Source organism: Rutilus rutilus (genome assembly GCF_951802725.1).
Source record: "Rutilus rutilus genome assembly, chromosome: 5".
In the NCBI taxonomy this organism is placed as follows: Eukaryota; Metazoa; Chordata; class Actinopteri; order Cypriniformes; family Leuciscidae; genus Rutilus; species Rutilus rutilus.
The window spans coordinates 6,762,843-6,781,727 of NC_140213.1; the positions used below are offsets into that span (position 1 = coordinate 6,762,843).

The window sequence follows — 18,885 nt, forward strand, 5'->3', positions numbered from 1 at the left end:
ATATAAAAGTAAACTAAAAAGTTGCACAAAAACTACCCAAACACTGAAAAAAATTAAATAAATTGACCCAACAGGTCCAACCCTGCATTTAAGTTGACAAAATTAACGAAGGTCACACAATTCAAATTATAAATATTAATGATACATATATCAATCAGAAAGACTTTGTATGCAGTCTCAAAATGTTCTATATTTATAACATCTGACATAGATTACGTTCCAGTGTTGTGCTGCTATGGCAAGCGTCACTTTCTCTGTTACTCATATTTTAACATGTAAACCACAAGCAACCACCTACAACACTCCTGCATTGCGGCGAGTTTTGCACAGACAATTAGCCTACTGCTCCCCCCTTTTTTTTTATTTTTTTTTTTAGAAAATGTTTTTAAAATGATTGCTACACTCATGGACCCATTCAGAGTGTGAAGCTTGCTGGAGTGGTTCCAGTTCACTAGGAAAGAAATCTCTTCAAGTGCTTATTGATATTGTGCCTGATTTCACTCTTGTAACCAACATAGCATTCCATTTTCCAAACAACTTATCCTGTGTAGGGTATCAGGGAAGCATAAGCCTTAATTCAATTAGGACAGTTTAATTGGTCAGGAGAGAGTCATTCAGCTATATGGCAATTAATTAAGTAGTCAATCTCTGTCTGAATCCCACAGGTGTCCCTATCAACAGATTTCTAACATGTGCACACCAAACATCTTCAACACTTATGGAATAAGTAGTTATAATGAAAACGTATGGTTTTAGGAATTTAAATAAATGTCAATCTTCTTTAAATCACATTACCCACCAATTAGTCAAGCACAAACATGTTTACCTGATTAAATGACTCCCTTCACATGTTAGGTTTCTGCCAAGAGTCAAGACAAAAACAAGCTCAGGTAAGAATTAAACAGCACTGCCACATACTTTTTTTTTTTTTAAGGAAAAGTATAATTGTGACTATTTACGCCACCAAAAATGCAATAAATAAAGAATTATAAATATAATAAACTGCAATGCAACATGTTTTGTATTGATAAAATTTTTGATGTATATTTTTTTCCCCATGCATTTAAAATAAAATCCGCAGTAAAAATGCATTAAATAAATAAATAATTCTATTATGCGCGGTGTTTTTGTGGATTAGACAGGGCTCTCATGTGACTGATTATGGGAGGGTTTAAAGATGACTGGAAGCCATCTTACACACTCGCTTTACACCCCTAAAATATATGTCAGAGCTCCACACCTCTAATTCACAAACACGCAGAAAGATATACTCAGCCACGTTTGGTAAGTTTACAGAAAGTCCAATTTATGTGGTGTATATAGTTAGATTTTAAGTCCGGTTTGGGGGTTTCTTTTTAGCTGCGTGTTTACATATTTGTCTGTGGTGTCATGAATATTTTCTTGTCTCAGTCAAGGCATTCAGCTAATTGCTTTAGTAAGCAGTAAATGTTTTCTAACCGATGTCTTATGGCTTATAAAAATGGGTGTTTAGTGATTTAGACCGTTAATTGTGAATCAGTTAGTGGTTAATTCGCGTGCGGCCTGTGTGTGGACGCAAAAGCTAATGAACTCTAGCACAATGCTAATATTTTTTCTTTCACACAGTTCAAATATTTCATTATGCTTCTAACCGAAGCAGAATGCCAAAATTGTATTATTAATAGCTGTGTTCCCTAACTGTTTAAACGTTATCCGACTGTTAACTAAAATGAAGCCGCAAGGGGTAGCCGCTTAGCTAAACATTAGCATTAACTGCGTGACAGCGATTTGCACGTTGTGTTGAAGCAAGACGTTTAAAATTTAAGAGTGTTATCTAAATAACGACAGAGTAACATTGGTTACATTGAGATACATTGGTTTACCGTGTTCCGTTAGTGAGTTTCGTGACTAGGAGGGACTTTCAGGCAACTTGAGCTAACTAGCATTTACATTGTTTCTCATTTTAACCAGATTACACACATTTTGTCAAATTGCTACTGCATCTGTTTAACAAACCCACAACAACATAAGCGAAATCGCCACATTAATGTCTATGTAATCTGTAAATGATTTAATTAGCGGCTGTTTTAATATGAGGCCTATCATGTTGACTTTGTGCCAGGTTCACATGCCATCATTACTGAGGTCAGATTTGACATCTAAGGTTTACGTTCCTTGTTCATATGTTCTAACCATGCATGTTTTTCTCCTTATCAAGTCTATTCCAGTTTGATTACAAATTATCTTTGAGTTGACAGAGATACTTTTCCTGTGCCTCTTCTGCCAGAGCTTTTTTTCTCTGTATATAATTCCTTCTACAGTGAGTTAACTCTTTTGCTGCTGTAGCATTACAATTTAGTGTAAATGTACTGTATTAATACCACATATGCTAAATTACTACTCAAATTATCTATGTCTGTATCTATGTTTGGCAGATTGATCCGCACATGTTTTGCCATTTTGAGATGGCAACAGAAGTGAAACTTCACTTGTTAGTTTCAAAATTTAGTAACCGTTTTACCAAAGAATTGTGCACATTTGTGAATTAAATATCGTAATGGCTGAATTTAGGGCTGCAATTTATGATTATTTTGCTAATCGATTAATCTCTCGATTATTTGATTAATCGGATGAGAAAAAAACCCCTGAATTTTCTACATTAAAAGATTTATATTAGAAATAAATAAATTCATTATTTTAAACAATATTATTCCACATGCTATCCAATGCTGTCCTTCAAACAATGTGTAAAATAAAGCTTATGAAAACAAATATAGTGAATGTATCCATGTAGGCTATGCTGTACATTATACGCAAAAAAAAGTGTTAATACTTTAAACCTAAAAACAACTGATTGCTTACTATTTTAAAGCAGAAATTAAACCAACTGACTTAAAATGATAATAGACAAACAAAAGCACAAAATGTTGATTTGTACGAGGTCTGAAAACACACAATTATATTACATTAATGGGCTATTCCAACAATAGTGCCTTTACTGAACATTACAGCTCTCATGTAGGCTATATTGCTCGTGTTAGGCTACATGTAGGATTTTTAAACTTAAACTTAATTTCTAACTTAAGCTTGTTCATTGATTTGATTGATTTTATTTGATTTTTATTTGATTTTATTTAAAAGGGACCATGTGCAATTAAAAACATAAATGTAAACATTTGATGCATTACACCAGAGTTAGCCTTAGGCTAATTTACATCTGCAGTCCCCAAGTACAAATAAATACAGCACAGATTAAGATATCAACATTATTCAAGAATATGTGACGCGTCAAACATTGTTCAAGAGCATATAACAACATACTTCACACATGAAGTGCCCCTCACTGGCACGCACACACACACCCCCACACGCACCCCCACGCGCGCACACACGCGCACACGCAAATCACTTTTATTTCCTCTTCAGTGACTGTGACTAAGTCAAAACCCTCTCCTACAATACCGAAGCTAATACATTGTTCCCTAGGTTTAAAATGGTTTCCTAATTCCTGAACAGAATCAATAAAAAACTAATTAAAAGCGAAGGCAATTTTTGTGTCATTTATTATCTTGGTTTGAACTGTGAGCCGAATATCCTCGGTATGATGGTGAGCTCTCCCTATTAAACTGTTGATACTTTTCCATATTTGGCTGCTGTTACCGTTAGCATCTTTCAAAAGTTTAAGAAAAAATTGTGACTTGGCTAATCTCAGTTCATTAACCACTTTGTTCCTCAAGCCTTTGTAAACCAAAATGTCTGCATCTCTTTTGGTCTTGATGGACTTTTTTAAAGCAGCATCTCTACTCTTCATCAGTTTCCATAAATTTTCACTGAACCAAGGCAGGTTGACCTTGTTTCTGTTTTTTTTCTCTTAATTTTAACAGTGAGTTTATCTCTGACAACATTGATCTTTGATGTAAATAACTGACAGCTGTGCTCCAGATTTTCAGAAGATAAAATATCTCCCCAGTTCAAGTTATGTATCTCAGTGTCAAATGTGTCCTGCTTACATTTAGGTATACAGAAAACAGTATATTGAAGACCGTGAAGTTTAACAAGACCCTTGTTGTCAGGATTAGGGCTGCAACAAACGATTATTTTGATAATCGATTAATCTAACGATTATTAGAACGATTAATCGACTATTCATCGATTATTTCGCCGACTAATCAGTACGTTTGGAACGATTATTCAGCCTTTTCAATTAGTTAAAACACGGAGTTATACATATTCTAACTATAATATAAAAAAAGAAAATCACTTCAGCTTTTGAAATGGTTGTTTTAATGAACTTTGAGCAACTAAACCGGTCATTCTCTTTAAGTTTTCAGATTTCTGTCCAACTCAAATCACACACAAATGCTCTCTAAGCATTGTTTAAATATTCTGGTCTCTTTCAATAGAAAAAAATAAACAAAAAAAATTATCAGCTGCATTACAGACACACTTAAACTGCAAACAATTATTATAAGAATCTTTTTTTTTTTTTAAATTGATATGACAATTGAGCTGAGCTGACAGATACATTCTCATTCACCTTTTAATTTACAGTATAAAAAATTAACTGACATGATATTCTTCATAACATCTCCTTTTGTAAGTCTTCATGAATATGTAACAAAATACAGGCAAGGGATAAGACTGTAATAACGTTACCTAATAGAGCTACAATAATAAAAACAGCCCCGACTCCTAAGCTCGATCAAGCTTTATTCTATGCAAAAATGAATCATCACATTACTGTAATTATATTATTATTGTTAATATTATTGCTATTATTAGTAGTATTGTATTCTCTAAAAAGAGATTTACTGCTAGTTATTTAGCTTCAGCTGGAGAATATTCACCTCTCACCGGCTCGTCTCGTGCCGGGTTTTTCCTCTTTAAGTGTTTTAACATGCATGTTGTGCTCCCGTGAAAAGCAAGTTCCGCCTTGCATGTATTGCATACGACAGCATTCTTGGTTTGCAGTTTTGTGAAACTTTACACACCTTACTAGTTCGGATTCGTTTGCACTCCGTCATAATTCGCGCTGTGTTTTCTTCTACCGCAATAGCATTTGTAACGGCTGCATTACACTTTAGCGCTACAGCGCCGTAGCGGTCAAATCGCGATATTGCAGGCCCTTACATTAGGTCACGTGGGATCAAACGACTACTCGACAACAAAGATATTTGTCGACAATGTCGACTAATCGTTTCAGCCCTAGTCAGGATATGCAAAATGGAAATACTCGCGGGACTTTCAAACATTTACAGACAAGGATATAACCATAAAATGGAAGTTATGCGCTGTCATGTGCCAGAAACATTAAACGTCACACGCATCTGTCAAAGAAGACGCAGTAAATGCTTATGCCTGTGTTTGAAGCACTTATAAATATAAAGCATTCTCATGTTTCGGACAACTTGGATCATGTACCTTTCCCGCAGCAGCACACTCTGTGTCCTCCGCTGTTTTCGTTATGCTTTTTGTGCAAAGAAACTTGTTATTCACTACTGTAAAGTGATGTGACTGGCTGATGCAGCGTGCAGCAGCCTGATAATTGTCCAAATGGTCCTATTCACACAGATCCGTGAAAATGACTAAAAGCGCTGTATTATACATGCCAGGCCAGTAGGTGGCCTGCCACTTTGTAAAGAAACACTACGCGCCTGTGCACATGTGCATTCTTCTACAGAGTGGTGAATACAAACATTCATGATGGTGAAACTAAAGGAGGGCTGGGCGATAAAGCGGTATCGTTATTTATCGACGGTACACCATTGTCGTTAACAGTTTATCAGTTGTCCAGTTTACCAATGTCAGTGCAGCGCGAGCCGATCTTGATCAAGTGACACTATTACCAAAGAGTATAGAAGCCCAAGAGGCGAAACTCTGTTGTGTTATGGGTAACAGTCTGTAGATGGCGCTGCGGAGGCGAATCCGCCATTATGGACTGAAAGCTGCTGGAATCGTTAGCGCCAGTCAATGGCAAAATCCATTTTAGTATGTGTTAATAGTTCATGTGTGCACTGCTAGATTGCACATCTTTTTTGTACCTTTCCGCCTGTAATAGGACATTCATAGTTTTTTTTTTTCTTGCCATTGAAACGTTCACTGTGTAAAATATTAACTGTCTTTAGAAATGTTCATTTATAAAAAAATTTTTCAAAATCATATATATGGTGATGTTTACTAATTTCAAAATCAACATTTGAATAAATATCTTATTACTTATATCTAATTACTGTGTATCTGCCTATAGACAAGCGAACATATATTATTTCATGAATTTCTGTTAGTCATATAACAAGGAAAATGCATAATAGAACATAAATATTGATAGATTAAAGTTTTGCAGTAATTTTATAATTGTATCTTTGCAAACCGTAAGTGGTAGGCTAATGAAGCCGATTCGGTGGGGATACCCTTACTAAAAAGTACTAAGGAATCTTATAGTATTTTGGGACAAAATAAATGTTTTTTATTATTATTGTTTTCATATTTATAGTATTTTGGGACAAAATATTATAGTAATCTTATAGGAATACTATAGTAATTTGGGACATACTACATAAGTACGATAAGACTACTATAGCAGCTTAAAAATATTATAGAGAGGCTATACAGAACATCACAGAAGTATGTTATGTTCTGTAATACCTCTATAATATCCTAGAGCCGCTATAGTATTTCTATAGTAGTCTTATAGTACTTCTATAGTAATATTTTGTCCCAAAATACTATTTTCCTAACCAACACATATACGTATATTTTCTGTCATTTAACGTCGGTCATACTCATTAATGTATTTTAAATTGTTTTCATATTTAGATATGACGGCCAGAAAAAATTAAGCTATGTTAAGTTTTTGTTATTTTAAGTTTTTCAGTGCCATTGACTCCCTTTATTTTTCGGCGTTTTCCTTCAGTTTTCAGTCCATAATGGCGGCCGCGCCGTCAAGTCATGGGGGCAACTGTTGCTATGGGGCGTTCTATTGAGTTTCGCCTCTTGGGCTTCTATACTCTTTGCTATTACACAGCGCTAAGATCCAGTAAAGGAAGCATTTGAGCATTTGAATTCGCCACAGAAAATAACATATAGCGATGTTATTACTTCAATCAAAATATAGATTTTTTTTTTCTTCTAAATCTGGTTAAAGAATGATCTGTTAAGGTAATGTTTTTGAAAAGTTATGCGAATGAGAATATATTTTAACCTCTGTAAAGGTTGGGAAAACCCCTGTCCTACATAATTTGTATAGGCCTAGGCCCTAGGTGTTGACTAAAATCTTGATTGGTGGTTTTGTTTGACACTTCATATTATGTGTTTTAAGATGCTCTTTTTCTCTCTCACACAGGTGGAAAATATTTAAAATAGTTGAAATTGGAGAGAAAGGAATGGACAGAATCATCGAAAAGACTAACACTGGCTTCCTGGCCCCTGCTCTGTGAAACTTTCCTTTTGCAGAGGAAAGAATCACTCATTGGTGGAAGGATAATTGAAGCTAATCCTCCCCGCTTATAATATCTGTGACCTGTTGCTTGAGTGACATTCATATTGAGATGTTCCACAAGAGACTTGCATATTGAGGAACAAGGAACTGGTGAAAAATATTGCTTTAACTTTTTTTTTTTTTTTTTTGTGCGCTTTGGACACTGCGAAAGCTGTGGGAAGGACAACTTGTGAATTGTTTTGCAAGCCCTTCCAGATAAACTTATCTCCACGGTTTTTGTCACGTTTGGAGGATAGAATATTTAAGACATGAGTACAGCCAGAATGGAGAATCCAGTGATTCTGGGACTGTCGAATCAGAATGGCCAAATGCGAGGCTCTGTTAAGCCAGCAGGGGGTCCTGGAGGAGGTGGAGGGGGGTCCCAAACAATGCAGCCTACCCAGGTCAAAGCCTCCAGCACAGTCAACAATGGCAACTCCCAGCCTGCACCCACAGCCAACACTATTATCAAGTAAGTCCTTGAGGGAGTGCAGATTATGCAGTGAGTGCTGCTTTATTATGGTGGTGATTGGGATTTTTTTATATATATTTTCCCCCCTTATCAGGCCTGGGGATGACTGGAAGAAGAATCTAAAACTTCCTCCAAAGGATATGCGCATGAGAACTTCAGTAAGTCCATCTTTAACAGGTTTACTTGTCTGCCTGTTAGAGCTGCACGATTAATTGTTAAGAGATCGTAATCTCGATTCAAAGACTCACGCAATCTTATTACTAAATGTACAGTAGTGATCAAAATGGAGTAAGTCACCTTTTGAAACTTGACGCTTTAAATAAAGATGATATCAATTACGTTGTTACACCAGTAGGTGGCAACAAGTGACTGTTAAATGTATATGTCATTGAATCATTCAAGAGAATCGTTCAAAAACAGATTAATCCAGTAATGAAACAAGCAAAGTCTTTATTAGCGAGTCATCGAATCATTCTTTCAAACTAAATGTTTTTTTTAAATAGATTTTTTTTTGTAGGACTGTCACGATTCCTTGATTAAAGTACTTTTTTTTAATTTATTTTTTTATATATATATTTCAAGTAACCGGCAAAATACCGGAAGTGGGGCATTCCATGGACGAAAATCACTGAACCGCATTAGACCGTTTTCTAAGTCTGCACAACATTTTAAACCATTTGAAAGCCATACTATAGCGCAGCGGTGCCCAATCCTGCTTCTGCCGATCGACTGTCCTGCACAGTTCATATCCAACCCTAATCAAACACGCCTGCCTTTAATTTTCAAGATATTAACGATATGATACGATACGATACCGATAATATCACAATACAGCAATTCTACGATAGACAGATATCGTGATGCATCATTAGGATTGTCTACCAATATATTGATATGGGCTGCACGATATGAGGAAAAGCTGCCATGTGCGATAACATTGTTTAATATTGCGATGACGATATGACTTGCGATAAATATTCAAATGTGAATGTTAGCTATACTGTTCCCATGTCTTAGTGCTTTAATAGGTTATTTGCGTGATAGGTCAAACGTTTATTACCTGCCTGGTTCAGATTACATGATTTTAGCGCGATTTTGACACGATACGTTTGACGTAGGGTGTCGTGGGGATTCGTAAACTACAACGGGCGTCGGGACGCAAGATTCGATCGTTTCATCTCGTATCTATGAAGTGTGTCATAGTGGGCGACAACCTACGTGAGCTCACTGGCGCACACACACACTCACTGTTGCTCGCACTCTTGCGTGTGTGCGTGCGTGCAAGTGAATGTGTGCGTGTGACGGCACGCGGTGACTGGTCGGAAAGCAACGTTTAGTCTGACATGTTTCTTGTCCACGACACGACAAGATTTTAGGAGTCAAAATCGTGTAATCTGACACAGTGACTATCATAACAGACACAAAAATCTTGTAATCTGAACCAGGCATTATTCATCGTGTCAGGCTGTCTGTTGCGATGTGTTCATCGCGCGAGTTCATATCGCGATGACGATGAAAATTCCCTAATATTGATTATCGCAGAATTGCTGTATCGTGAGCCATATATCATATCGTGAGGTACCCAGTGATTCCCTACCATATATGCTATAGCAGGGCTGCCCAATCCTGCTCCTGCCGATCGACTATCCTGCACAGTTCATCTCCAACCCTAATCAAACACACCTGAAGCAACCAATTAAGGTCTTCAGGATCACTTGAAAATTAAAGGCAGGTTTGTAAGTAGCGCCAAAACATTGCTGGTCTAGAAGTAAGAACCGCTTGCATCAGGGGCTGGGGGCAGGGTTACCGTGACCAAAAAGACAAACAGAAACTTGTGACTTGCTCGATTGTAATCTCCGTCTATGCAGATTACAATGAGCTGCACGATTGCGTTGGATTCGCCGTTTTTAGATTTTGATGTAGGTTCACAAAGCCATGAGCATCAATAGTAACGCAACAACCTCCATTGCTGATGGAAGGCTTGTTCGAGATGCATCAGAGCTGCGGGAGTGTTTGGAGAACATGCGACTCCTTGTGCTTTTGGATCGTCAGGTATATCAGGTCAACTTTATGGTAATAAGCTATGACGTGGTTCGGCGGCAACCAATCAGAATGTAGAAGTCCTCCGCCTGAGAGGATTCCAGAGAACGCAATTCGATCTACGTAAGAGCATCAGAGCGTCCCCGAATCTTTCTCCAGTGTCGCTGGCAGGGCGGCGAGAGCGAATTTTGCCGCTCTCGCCGGTGGCGGTGTGAACGTACAGTTACTGTTTTGTGTAGTAGTTTCATTAGGATTGTGGGAGAATTGTGGTCTTTCATACAAAAAAATGTGATCCTCATTTTTTTCTGACTCATGCAGCTCTAATGTCTGTTAAGTAAACGTAGCCTCTGAACCAGAGTCTTTCTCTGATGTGCTGCTTGTGGTCTGTAAAACTCTGTGCAATCATTATCAAAATTTACAGGATGTGACGGCAACCAAGGGAAACGAGTTTGAGGATTACTGCCTGAAACGGGAGTTGCTTATGGGCATCTTTGAAATGGGCTGGGAGAAACCGTCACCTATACAGGTAAGAGGCAAAAAAAGACACATGATGGCAAATTTCAGATGTGTATCACTCCTAGCTAAAGAGATCTGATATATCTGGAGAAATGTTCTTTTTATTTTTTATTTTTTTAAGCTAATCGGCTGAGACACAAATACCTTGTGTACGGCCCTATGAAATTAGTTTTATTTATTCCCAAATTAAGAATAAGACATACATACACACTACCGGTCAAGTTTTAGATTGGTCAGATTTTTTGCTCAGAAGTCTCTTCTGCTCACCAAGGCTGGATTTATTTGATGAAATATTGTATTAAATATTGTATATATAAAAATAAAGTGTAATTTATTCCTGTGATCAAAGCTGAATTTTAAGCATCATTACTCCAATCTTCAGTGTCACATGATTCTTCAGAAGTCATTCTATTGATGATTTGATGCTCAAGAAACATTTATGATTATCAATGTTGAAAACAGTTTTTTAAATGTTTATTTCAGGATTCTTTGAAAAATAGAAAGTTCAAAAGAACAGCATTTATCTGAAATAGAAAGCTTTTGTAACATTAAACACTACCCTTCAAAAGTTTGGGGTCATTAAGAATTATTTTATTTTTGGGGGAGAGAAATAAAATAAATTTAAGCTGGATTCGGCTGAGGAAATTTAGAGCTGTTTAGTGAAATTTAGGTGCGTCTTAATATTATTATTATTATATTATTATTACTACTTGAAGTGCAGTCTTCTGTGCAATAGGAATATTTTTGTCACAGTTTCCTCAAGTTAAACCAAATTTTTATTTTGATGGGTTGTCACATAGACCATTGAGTTTGTGTGTATTTGATATGATGATTTTATCAAAAGAAATGGTGAAATGCTCAAGTGACTTAGTGCACTTCTGGAGATGAAGGTCATGTCCTCATAGTCAGTAAGACTACAGATGCTGACAACACCAGAGTGTCATGCACACTTGAGAATTAGATGAAACCGCAGCTCTCATTCCACACAGACATGCAAAATTCATATTTAAATTGCAGTCTTATTAGTTGTGTCAATCAAAGTGTGTGACATACAGTATTTAGAAGAAGTTTGTATTTGAACTGTTTAAAAAAAAAAAAAAAAAACTCTTGAAACTTACTTTTAAGTGAATGAAGTATTTCATTCTTTTTCTTTCAGAAAAGTGTATTTTACAGAATTTAGACTGTTTATGCTTTTTAACCTTTTTGCCTGTTAGTGCCCATACAGTTTCCATCTAGTGTAAGGCAAGAGAAGTCTGCATTTAATCTGACCAATCTGCTCATTAGGCATGTGACTGTATCAAATTTTCATGTTGCGATAATTGCTGAAGCTTTTATCACGGTAAACAGTATTATCACGATATTGAAATAAGTTACAAAAAAGTGTTATCATACTATAACAGGTTTAATAACTTTTTGTCTTGTAACAAAAATAACTCTGAACATATAAATACAATATACAGGGCTGATAGCGATCCGGCGCCACGCCGGATTTCCGGCGTACAGACGTGTCTGCGGAAAGAAAGAAAAAAAAAAAAAAAAAAAAAAAAAAAAAACCTTTCGCGTGAAGAGGCGCTTTGCTTTCACTAAACCACACCAGTAAACTTCAGCCAATCGGTAATAGGGTAGGCAGGGGCTGGTCTTGGGTTTTGGCCAATCAGATAGATTCAGCAGTCACTCCACGTGCGAATTTGTTTTGTGTTTCCCATACACTACGAATGTGTTTCCCACACTAGCAGCGCGAAACATAGCCAAAGTCATGGAGTGCAACTTTATGAAGCCAGGGGAAGACAGTAGACATCAAACTTGTCGATAATGGTGGATCAAACTTGACGAAAAAATTTTCGCTAGCGAGCCTGATTTGAGGTAGCTCGCCAACAGGCTGTTCATATATCGCGTCTTTTTGCGCGCTCAAGTTCATTCAAATGTAGGCGCGCGGTAAGAGGTAATAAGCGCGCTCATAATTGAAGCGACGCGTTCGTTTTTTTTCCATGGAAATCCATTAGCCAATAAAACTTTTTTGTCGTTGTGGAGAGCGCAGAGCATGGTTAAATAGCAATGACAGACGCCACGGGAAAATCGGACCTAATTTTACTATTAATAATAAAAGATAAGCTAAAGTGCATTGTAAATGTCAGTAATGTATCTTTTTTTGACTCTTTCTTTTTATAAATAATCATTTAAAGTCTGAAATATGTGAGGTTTATCTTTTTATAAAAAACTTTTTTGTCAAAACTTTTTGAACTTGTAACGGTTACTAATGTGATTGCTTTATCTGTAAATTAAATAAATGCTTTTTCAATGACTGAATTCATTGAAATAAAATGAATTCTTCGATTTGAATATTTCTTTGGCAATGCGTCGTAGGTCTTAAATTTCAATCTTTATGGTCTTAAAATGTCTTAAAAAGGTCTTAAATTTGACTTACTGAAACCTGCTACTGTAATATATAGGCTTGTATTGGGTTTGTTCATCTCATGTCTGAACGATGTCCATTTATATCCACAAAAGTCACAAGACTCTATCATTTAAGGGACTATTTATCAAAATGTTCTCATAGGGGAGCACACCCCTGGATCCCACTTGACAATTATGTTAATCAGGGCATATATCTTGGCTTAGATATATAGGGCCCGCTTACCTCCCAGGGAAAAAAGTTCAGGCTCAGGATTTTTTTCTACTATCACCCCTGAATATAGCAATACACAGATTTATAAAGTAAACATGTTTAAAAATTATAAAGAAAAAGGTAACCCTTTACAATAAGGTCTTGTTAATGCATTAACTAGCATGTAACAAATGTTACTGTTGCTCATTGTTAGTTATTCTTCGTTAACGTTAGTTAAAAACAATACAATTGATCATTGTTAGTTCATGTTAGCTCAGATCAATTAAACCAGTTACAACTTTTGATTTTAATAATTTATAATATCGTATTACATATAACGGCTTATGTCTACTGCTCATTACCGTGCTCTCGCTAATTCCCGCAGGAGGAGAGCATTCCCATTGCGTTGTCTGGGAGGGACATTCTAGCCAGAGCCAAGAACGGCACAGGAAAAAGTGGCGCCTACCTCATTCCCTTACTTGAACGCATTGACCTGAAGAAAGACAGCATACAAGGTCAGTGACTATCTTGGATTTGACATGTTTACAAGTTGTTAGGGATCATTGGTTCACCATTATAGGTTTTATACACAATCTCTCTATTGCTTTTAAGTGACTTCATGCTTTAAATGCTTTTTGCAGCATTGGTCATTGTGCCCACTAGAGAACTGGCTCTACAAGTCAGCCAGATCTGCATCCAGGTCAGCAAACACATGGGCGGGGTCAAGGTTATGGCAACTACAGGTGGAACCAACCTCCGTGATGACATCATGAGACTCGACGAAACAGGCAAGTGATCATAAATGAGCAGGGACAGTTTTAAAATAGTTTCAACTGCTGTAAATATACCTTTCATAAACCCTGGGTCTTATTGGATTAAACTCTTGCCTTTGTAGTGCACGTTGTCATCGCCACTCCAGGAAGAATTTTAGACCTCATCAAAAAGGGAGTGGCCAAAGTCAATCAAGTACAGATGGTTGTGTTGGATGAGGTATGTGAATAAGAGCTTAATCTTGTAGTTATGCTAATTACTAGCTTAAATGCCATATGGTAATACACATCTCTTTGATGTTTAACCCATGTTACCGAGTAGGCAGATAAGCTCCTGTCGCAGGACTTTGTACAGATGATGGAGGAGATGCTGAGCTCTTTGCCCAAACAAAGGCAAATTTTGCTGTACTCTGCCACTTTCCCACTGAGTGTGCAAAAGTTCATGGTAAGGTCACTGATTCAGATGTAAAAACAGAAAGCTTGAATGCTTGGAAAAAAATGCATTGCTTTTAAGTATGCATTGTTTTATTTTATGTTGAATAATAGAGTAATTGTGAACCTGTAACTTTCTCGGTGCCAACTTTGTAACAGTTATGACTTTAATGTTCACGTCTTTTTGGCTGCATTTACACCGGCACATAAAATTGATTGCAACACGTTTGCCCACAAAGATAGCTTTTGTTATATGAAGACGACGTGCCTGTTTGCACTTGCACTAAATCTCACAGCTTATTTCACTGGGGTGGAAACTGTGAAGAAATTGCACGCGCACAGAAACATTCAGGAGCATAGAATCTGGTTTTCAACCTCTGCCCTGTGAATTTAAAAAATAAAGCAAGCTTTGCTACTAAAAGCTACGTTATAGGCTATTTCTCAACAATGAGATGATAACTTCACTGTTTTTGTAAATAACAAGCTTCACTAGATGCATGCAGTTAATAAACGTCGGTGTATGAATGGGTGAATGTGAGGTTATGTAAAGCGCTTTGGGTGCCATAGGTCTATGAAAGCGCTATATAAATGCAGTCCATTTACCATTTAATTCACACTTGCAATCTCTCTCTCACCATCTTTAATTCCTTCAAATAAATTAAATCTTACCACGCTACTAAAATAACAAACGATAATTACCAATTTCTTCTGCTGCCTATATCAGTTCAGTCAGATTTTGTGCTGGAAACATCCATGACAGCTTTTAACTTATCCATGCAGCAAAATTGGCCAACAGACGTGAATTATACAATAATTTTAGTACGGCCATTCAGAACCTAAGGGTCAACCATGTCGCATAGTAAAACAACAACGGGACTAAAAAGATCAGATCTGTGCATTAAGACTTGCAGTGTAAACAGCCTTTGACAAGGAGCCAATTGTACCAGCTGTACATAAGTTACAACTTGGCCTAGTTTTGACGTAAATGGGCACTAAGTTATGACTTGCGCACTACTAAATATTTCTGCGTTGCACCATTAAACTTGGTTGAAGCCTAACTGTGGATAATTACTTTGTTAGTGGCCCTTAAGTATGAACCTGTCCTAAATGGCGTGTCCGTGTTGTGCATGTCAAATAAAAATGACATTTCTTATAGTATTGTATTTTTGTGTCAGTATTTATTGATCGTTATTAATTTCAAATACAGTTTCTAAATGTTATTTACATAAAAGTACCTATTATGTTACTAATGATTTAGTATTGAATTTAATGGAGACGTATTTTTGCCGTTAGATATGTGTGGCTAAAGAAGTTAGAATGAAGGATAAACTGAAGCAGCATTTAAACAGCTTCTGCTTACGTATTTGAAGGCTGCTGTTGGATCATTGAAGGTTGACGACAACGCATTACTTTAGAGAGTTTACAACCTACTAGATACGTTCTGCCTAAAGAACAAATGGTGCAACCGAATAAAGTACAGTTAGTTACAAGAACTCATGAATGGCTGGTCCAACGCTACCCAGTTAATTGAGACTCAAAGTTTGTTCATAAATTGGCCAGTGGTCACTAGGGGTGCTCAATTATTCCATTATTAATCATAATTATGGTTTAGTCATTCACAATTATTAAACAGAATGACTTGACTGTGGAAACATTGTGCATTTAAACTTATTAAAACAAATTGGTTTTCTTGAACTTTAAATCTAATTGACCAAACATGTAAATAATACAAATCATATCAAAATAAATAAATTGAATCAATAAATAACTGTTGCTGCAGTGCACTACAAATTTGGGGACTAAATTAAGGGTGAGTGTTGGGTTTGTAAAACAAAAAAACAACGTAATGCGGTTTTATTTTCTTAATCGTAGGAAGCCAAAAATGTAAATGAAAATAAGATTTCATTAATCGTCAGGTCACTGTTTTTGTGCATCCGGAGTGCGCAAATAGAATGGCTTGCTTTTTTTAGTTATTGTTGCCTAGTTGCAGAAACACTGATTTGTACTTTATTGTATGTTTGCTACATTTTTAAGCCTAGTACAATAATGTTTGCTTGTAATTGTTTTCCAAGGCTGTCATCCGTTTTCAGAAAGTATTAATTTACGCTGCTTTTGTGAACAGAACGCCCATCTGCAGAAGCCCTATGAGATAAACCTGATGGAGGAGCTGACCCTGAAAGGGGTTACTCAGTATTACGCCTATGTGACTGAAAGGCAGAAAGTCCATTGCCTTAATACTCTGTTCTCCAGGGTAAAAGCCTTTTGAGTCTTGTGCATGCCACACTTTATCTGACTACAGATAAACTGACTGTTGCAGAACATGCGGACATCCTTTTTTTAAAATGTTTGTTTGTTTTTCAGCTCCAGATCAATCAGTCTATAATCTTCTGCAATTCATCCCAGCGAGTCGAGCTCCTGGCCAAGAAGATTTCGCAGCTTGGATACTCTTGTTTCTACATTCATGCCAAGATGAGACAGGTGGGAGTAAAGGGGGCCTGTGGTGGTGTTGCACTGCAGATTTTTGAAATGGAGAAAGTGTTTACGTAATGAATTTACAGGATTAAAAATGTCCTTTATTTTGGGCTTATAAATCTAGCCAAAATGTTGACGTTCCCAATTTTGCTAATGCATGTTTTAATTTGTGTTTAGGAACACCGAAACCGTGTGTTCCATGATTTCAGAAATGGCTTATGTCGAAATCTCGTCTGCACTGGTAAGAACAGTTTACCTCTTTTATAATAGACATATTTAAAGTTGGTGTTTTTGACCCCTACTTTTTTGTTTAGATCTCTTCACAAGAGGAATTGATATACAAGCTGTGAATGTGGTGATCAACTTCGATTTCCCCAAACTCGGGGAGACGTACCTCCATCGCATTGGCAGATCTGGTGAGTAAGGTTTTTGTTTTGGTCTCCGCTCTGAGATGAAGTAGTGTTGCATTTGGCACTTGCCAAACAGTGACTTTGAAAGGGTAGCTGCATTAATGATACTCGCCTTCTCTCCCCACAGGCCGATTTGGACACTTGGGTCTGGCCATTAACTTGATCACTTATGATGACCGCTTTAACCTGAAAGGTATTGAAGAACAGCTGGGTACTGAAATCAAGCCCATTCCCAGCAGTATTGACAAGAGTCTATATGTGGCCGAGTACCATAGTGAGAGTGGGGAGGAGGTTAAACTGTGAGCAGGAGAGGTGAGTTCAAAGGTCACTCACTCAACAGCTTTCAGTTTCTCTGAATGTTTGATTTAACAATCTTTTTCTTTTTCTACCCCTTGCAGATCACCAATCCTTTGTCCCCTATCCCCACCTTTTTTTTTCTTTCCCTACTGTGTATAGGGAATAGGGGACAATCTTGTTTAAACTATCTTCCGTCTGTCTTCCTCTTCCCCTGTTTTTTTTCTTTTCTGTCTTGTTTGGTGCCACCACAAGGAATGTGATGTTGCAAAGGCACAATAATCAGGAAGGACTCATGGCCTAATAAAGGACTGCTGCACTGAAATTTTCATCCTGAAGACTTCAAATCACTCGAGGAGGGAAAGAGGGGACATGAGGATTTATCTCCGAAGAAAAGAAATGACTACTTGTTGCCTGCAAGCACATTCTCACCCCACTCTCTCTGTCCCTCTGCACATCTTCATGTTTCTAGTCATTTGAAACAAGTGCCTTAACAAGCAGTCTAACTTGTTCAAAAAGTAATAACCTGATATGATTTTTTTTTTTTTTTTTTTTCCTTTCATAACTCTTCATTTTAAGACATGATCTTGATTTTTCTATGGCTTTTGGTATTGCTTGTCTGCCCCCTCCTGTTTGACATCAGAAGAATAATTTTGCATTTGCCACCTATAGATTTTTGGGGCAATGAAGAACAGGATTTCACAGTGGGAGAGAGGATGGGGGTGGCATGTGTGGTTTGTGCAGTCTCTGGCATACTTGACTATGGTGTGAAGAGAAGCCCCCTGGAGAACTGAGATGATATCAGTGAGCATGATGACAATGATAGGAGCTAATGTTCTTGTGTCAAGCTTTCGAAAGTCCCACAAGGCTCTCAATGGATTCCCCCCCTTCATCCACTCATGGAACACACCATGCCTCTAGAGACCCGTAACTCTTTCCCCCTCTGTCTTCAGTGGGCCAACACTAAGAGACTTGACCGGACTCAGACCAGCCTTTCTCCTTGGCCATGAGGACTCCTGCTTTGAGACGAATGTGGATTTCTTCCTTTCTTTTTCTTCCCCCTCCCCTTTTTCTCCTGATTTCAGTACAGTTTTGCATTCTTATTGGGTAGGCACTCTGTCCTAAATGTGCCATTTATACAGATTTGGCACATTGTAAACATTTTGTAAATACTTCATTTATTTTTTTAAATGGATTGTTTTAAAACGAGCTAAAAAGGCTGGATGACCATTTGAAAACAGTGTTTGAAAGATCTTTTAAAATCAGGACTTTGTCAGCACTGGACGGCGGTATTTTGTTTGCTTATTCCATCATTTTCGCCCATGGGAAATGTTTAAACCTTTCCAGGTAATGCACCACCTTTGTTTTGTTATAACAAAAAAAAAATTGGGCTCCCACATTTTCTTTTTAAATCCCAA

At 37.2% G+C, this 18,885-nt stretch overlaps 1 protein-coding gene across 2 annotated transcripts; it reads left to right on the forward strand.

Moving 5' to 3' along the window:
- Window positions 1–840: 840 nt before the first annotated feature.
- Window positions 841–18,840, forward strand: ddx6 (DEAD (Asp-Glu-Ala-Asp) box helicase 6). Of its 2 annotated transcripts, none has more exons than XM_084408887.1 (14): window positions 841–890; window positions 7,322–7,928; window positions 8,023–8,086; window positions 10,390–10,494; window positions 13,475–13,604; window positions 13,731–13,877; window positions 13,985–14,079; window positions 14,182–14,304; window positions 16,414–16,542; window positions 16,653–16,769; window positions 16,941–17,004; window positions 17,078–17,179; window positions 17,301–17,485; window positions 17,572–18,840. In XM_084408887.1, exons 2-13 carry the CDS (start codon window positions 7,726–7,728, stop codon window positions 17,474–17,476), a joined length of 1,455 nt encoding a protein of 484 aa, XP_084265013.1. In that variant the 5' UTR covers window positions 841–890; window positions 7,322–7,725; the 3' UTR covers window positions 17,477–17,485; window positions 17,572–18,840. The 2 variants fall into 2 exon arrangements, with proteins under 2 accessions (XP_084265013.1, XP_084265012.1); XM_084408886.1 differs by lacking the exon at window positions 841–890 and adding an exon at window positions 1,180–1,284.
- The last annotated feature ends 45 nt before the right edge of the window (window positions 18,841–18,885 follow it).

Coding starts and splice junctions, on each gene's coding strand:
- ddx6 (XM_084408887.1), top strand. CDS start 7,726: ATGAGTACAGCCAGAATGGAGAATCCAGTGATTCTGGGACTGTCGAAT. Junction 8,087..10,389: donor ATATGCGCATGAGAACTTCA/GTAAGTCCATCT, acceptor CAAAATTTACAG/GATGTGACGGCAACCAAGGG. Junction 13,605..13,730: donor GAAGAAAGACAGCATACAAG/GTCAGTGACTAT, acceptor TGCTTTTTGCAG/CATTGGTCATTGTGCCCACT.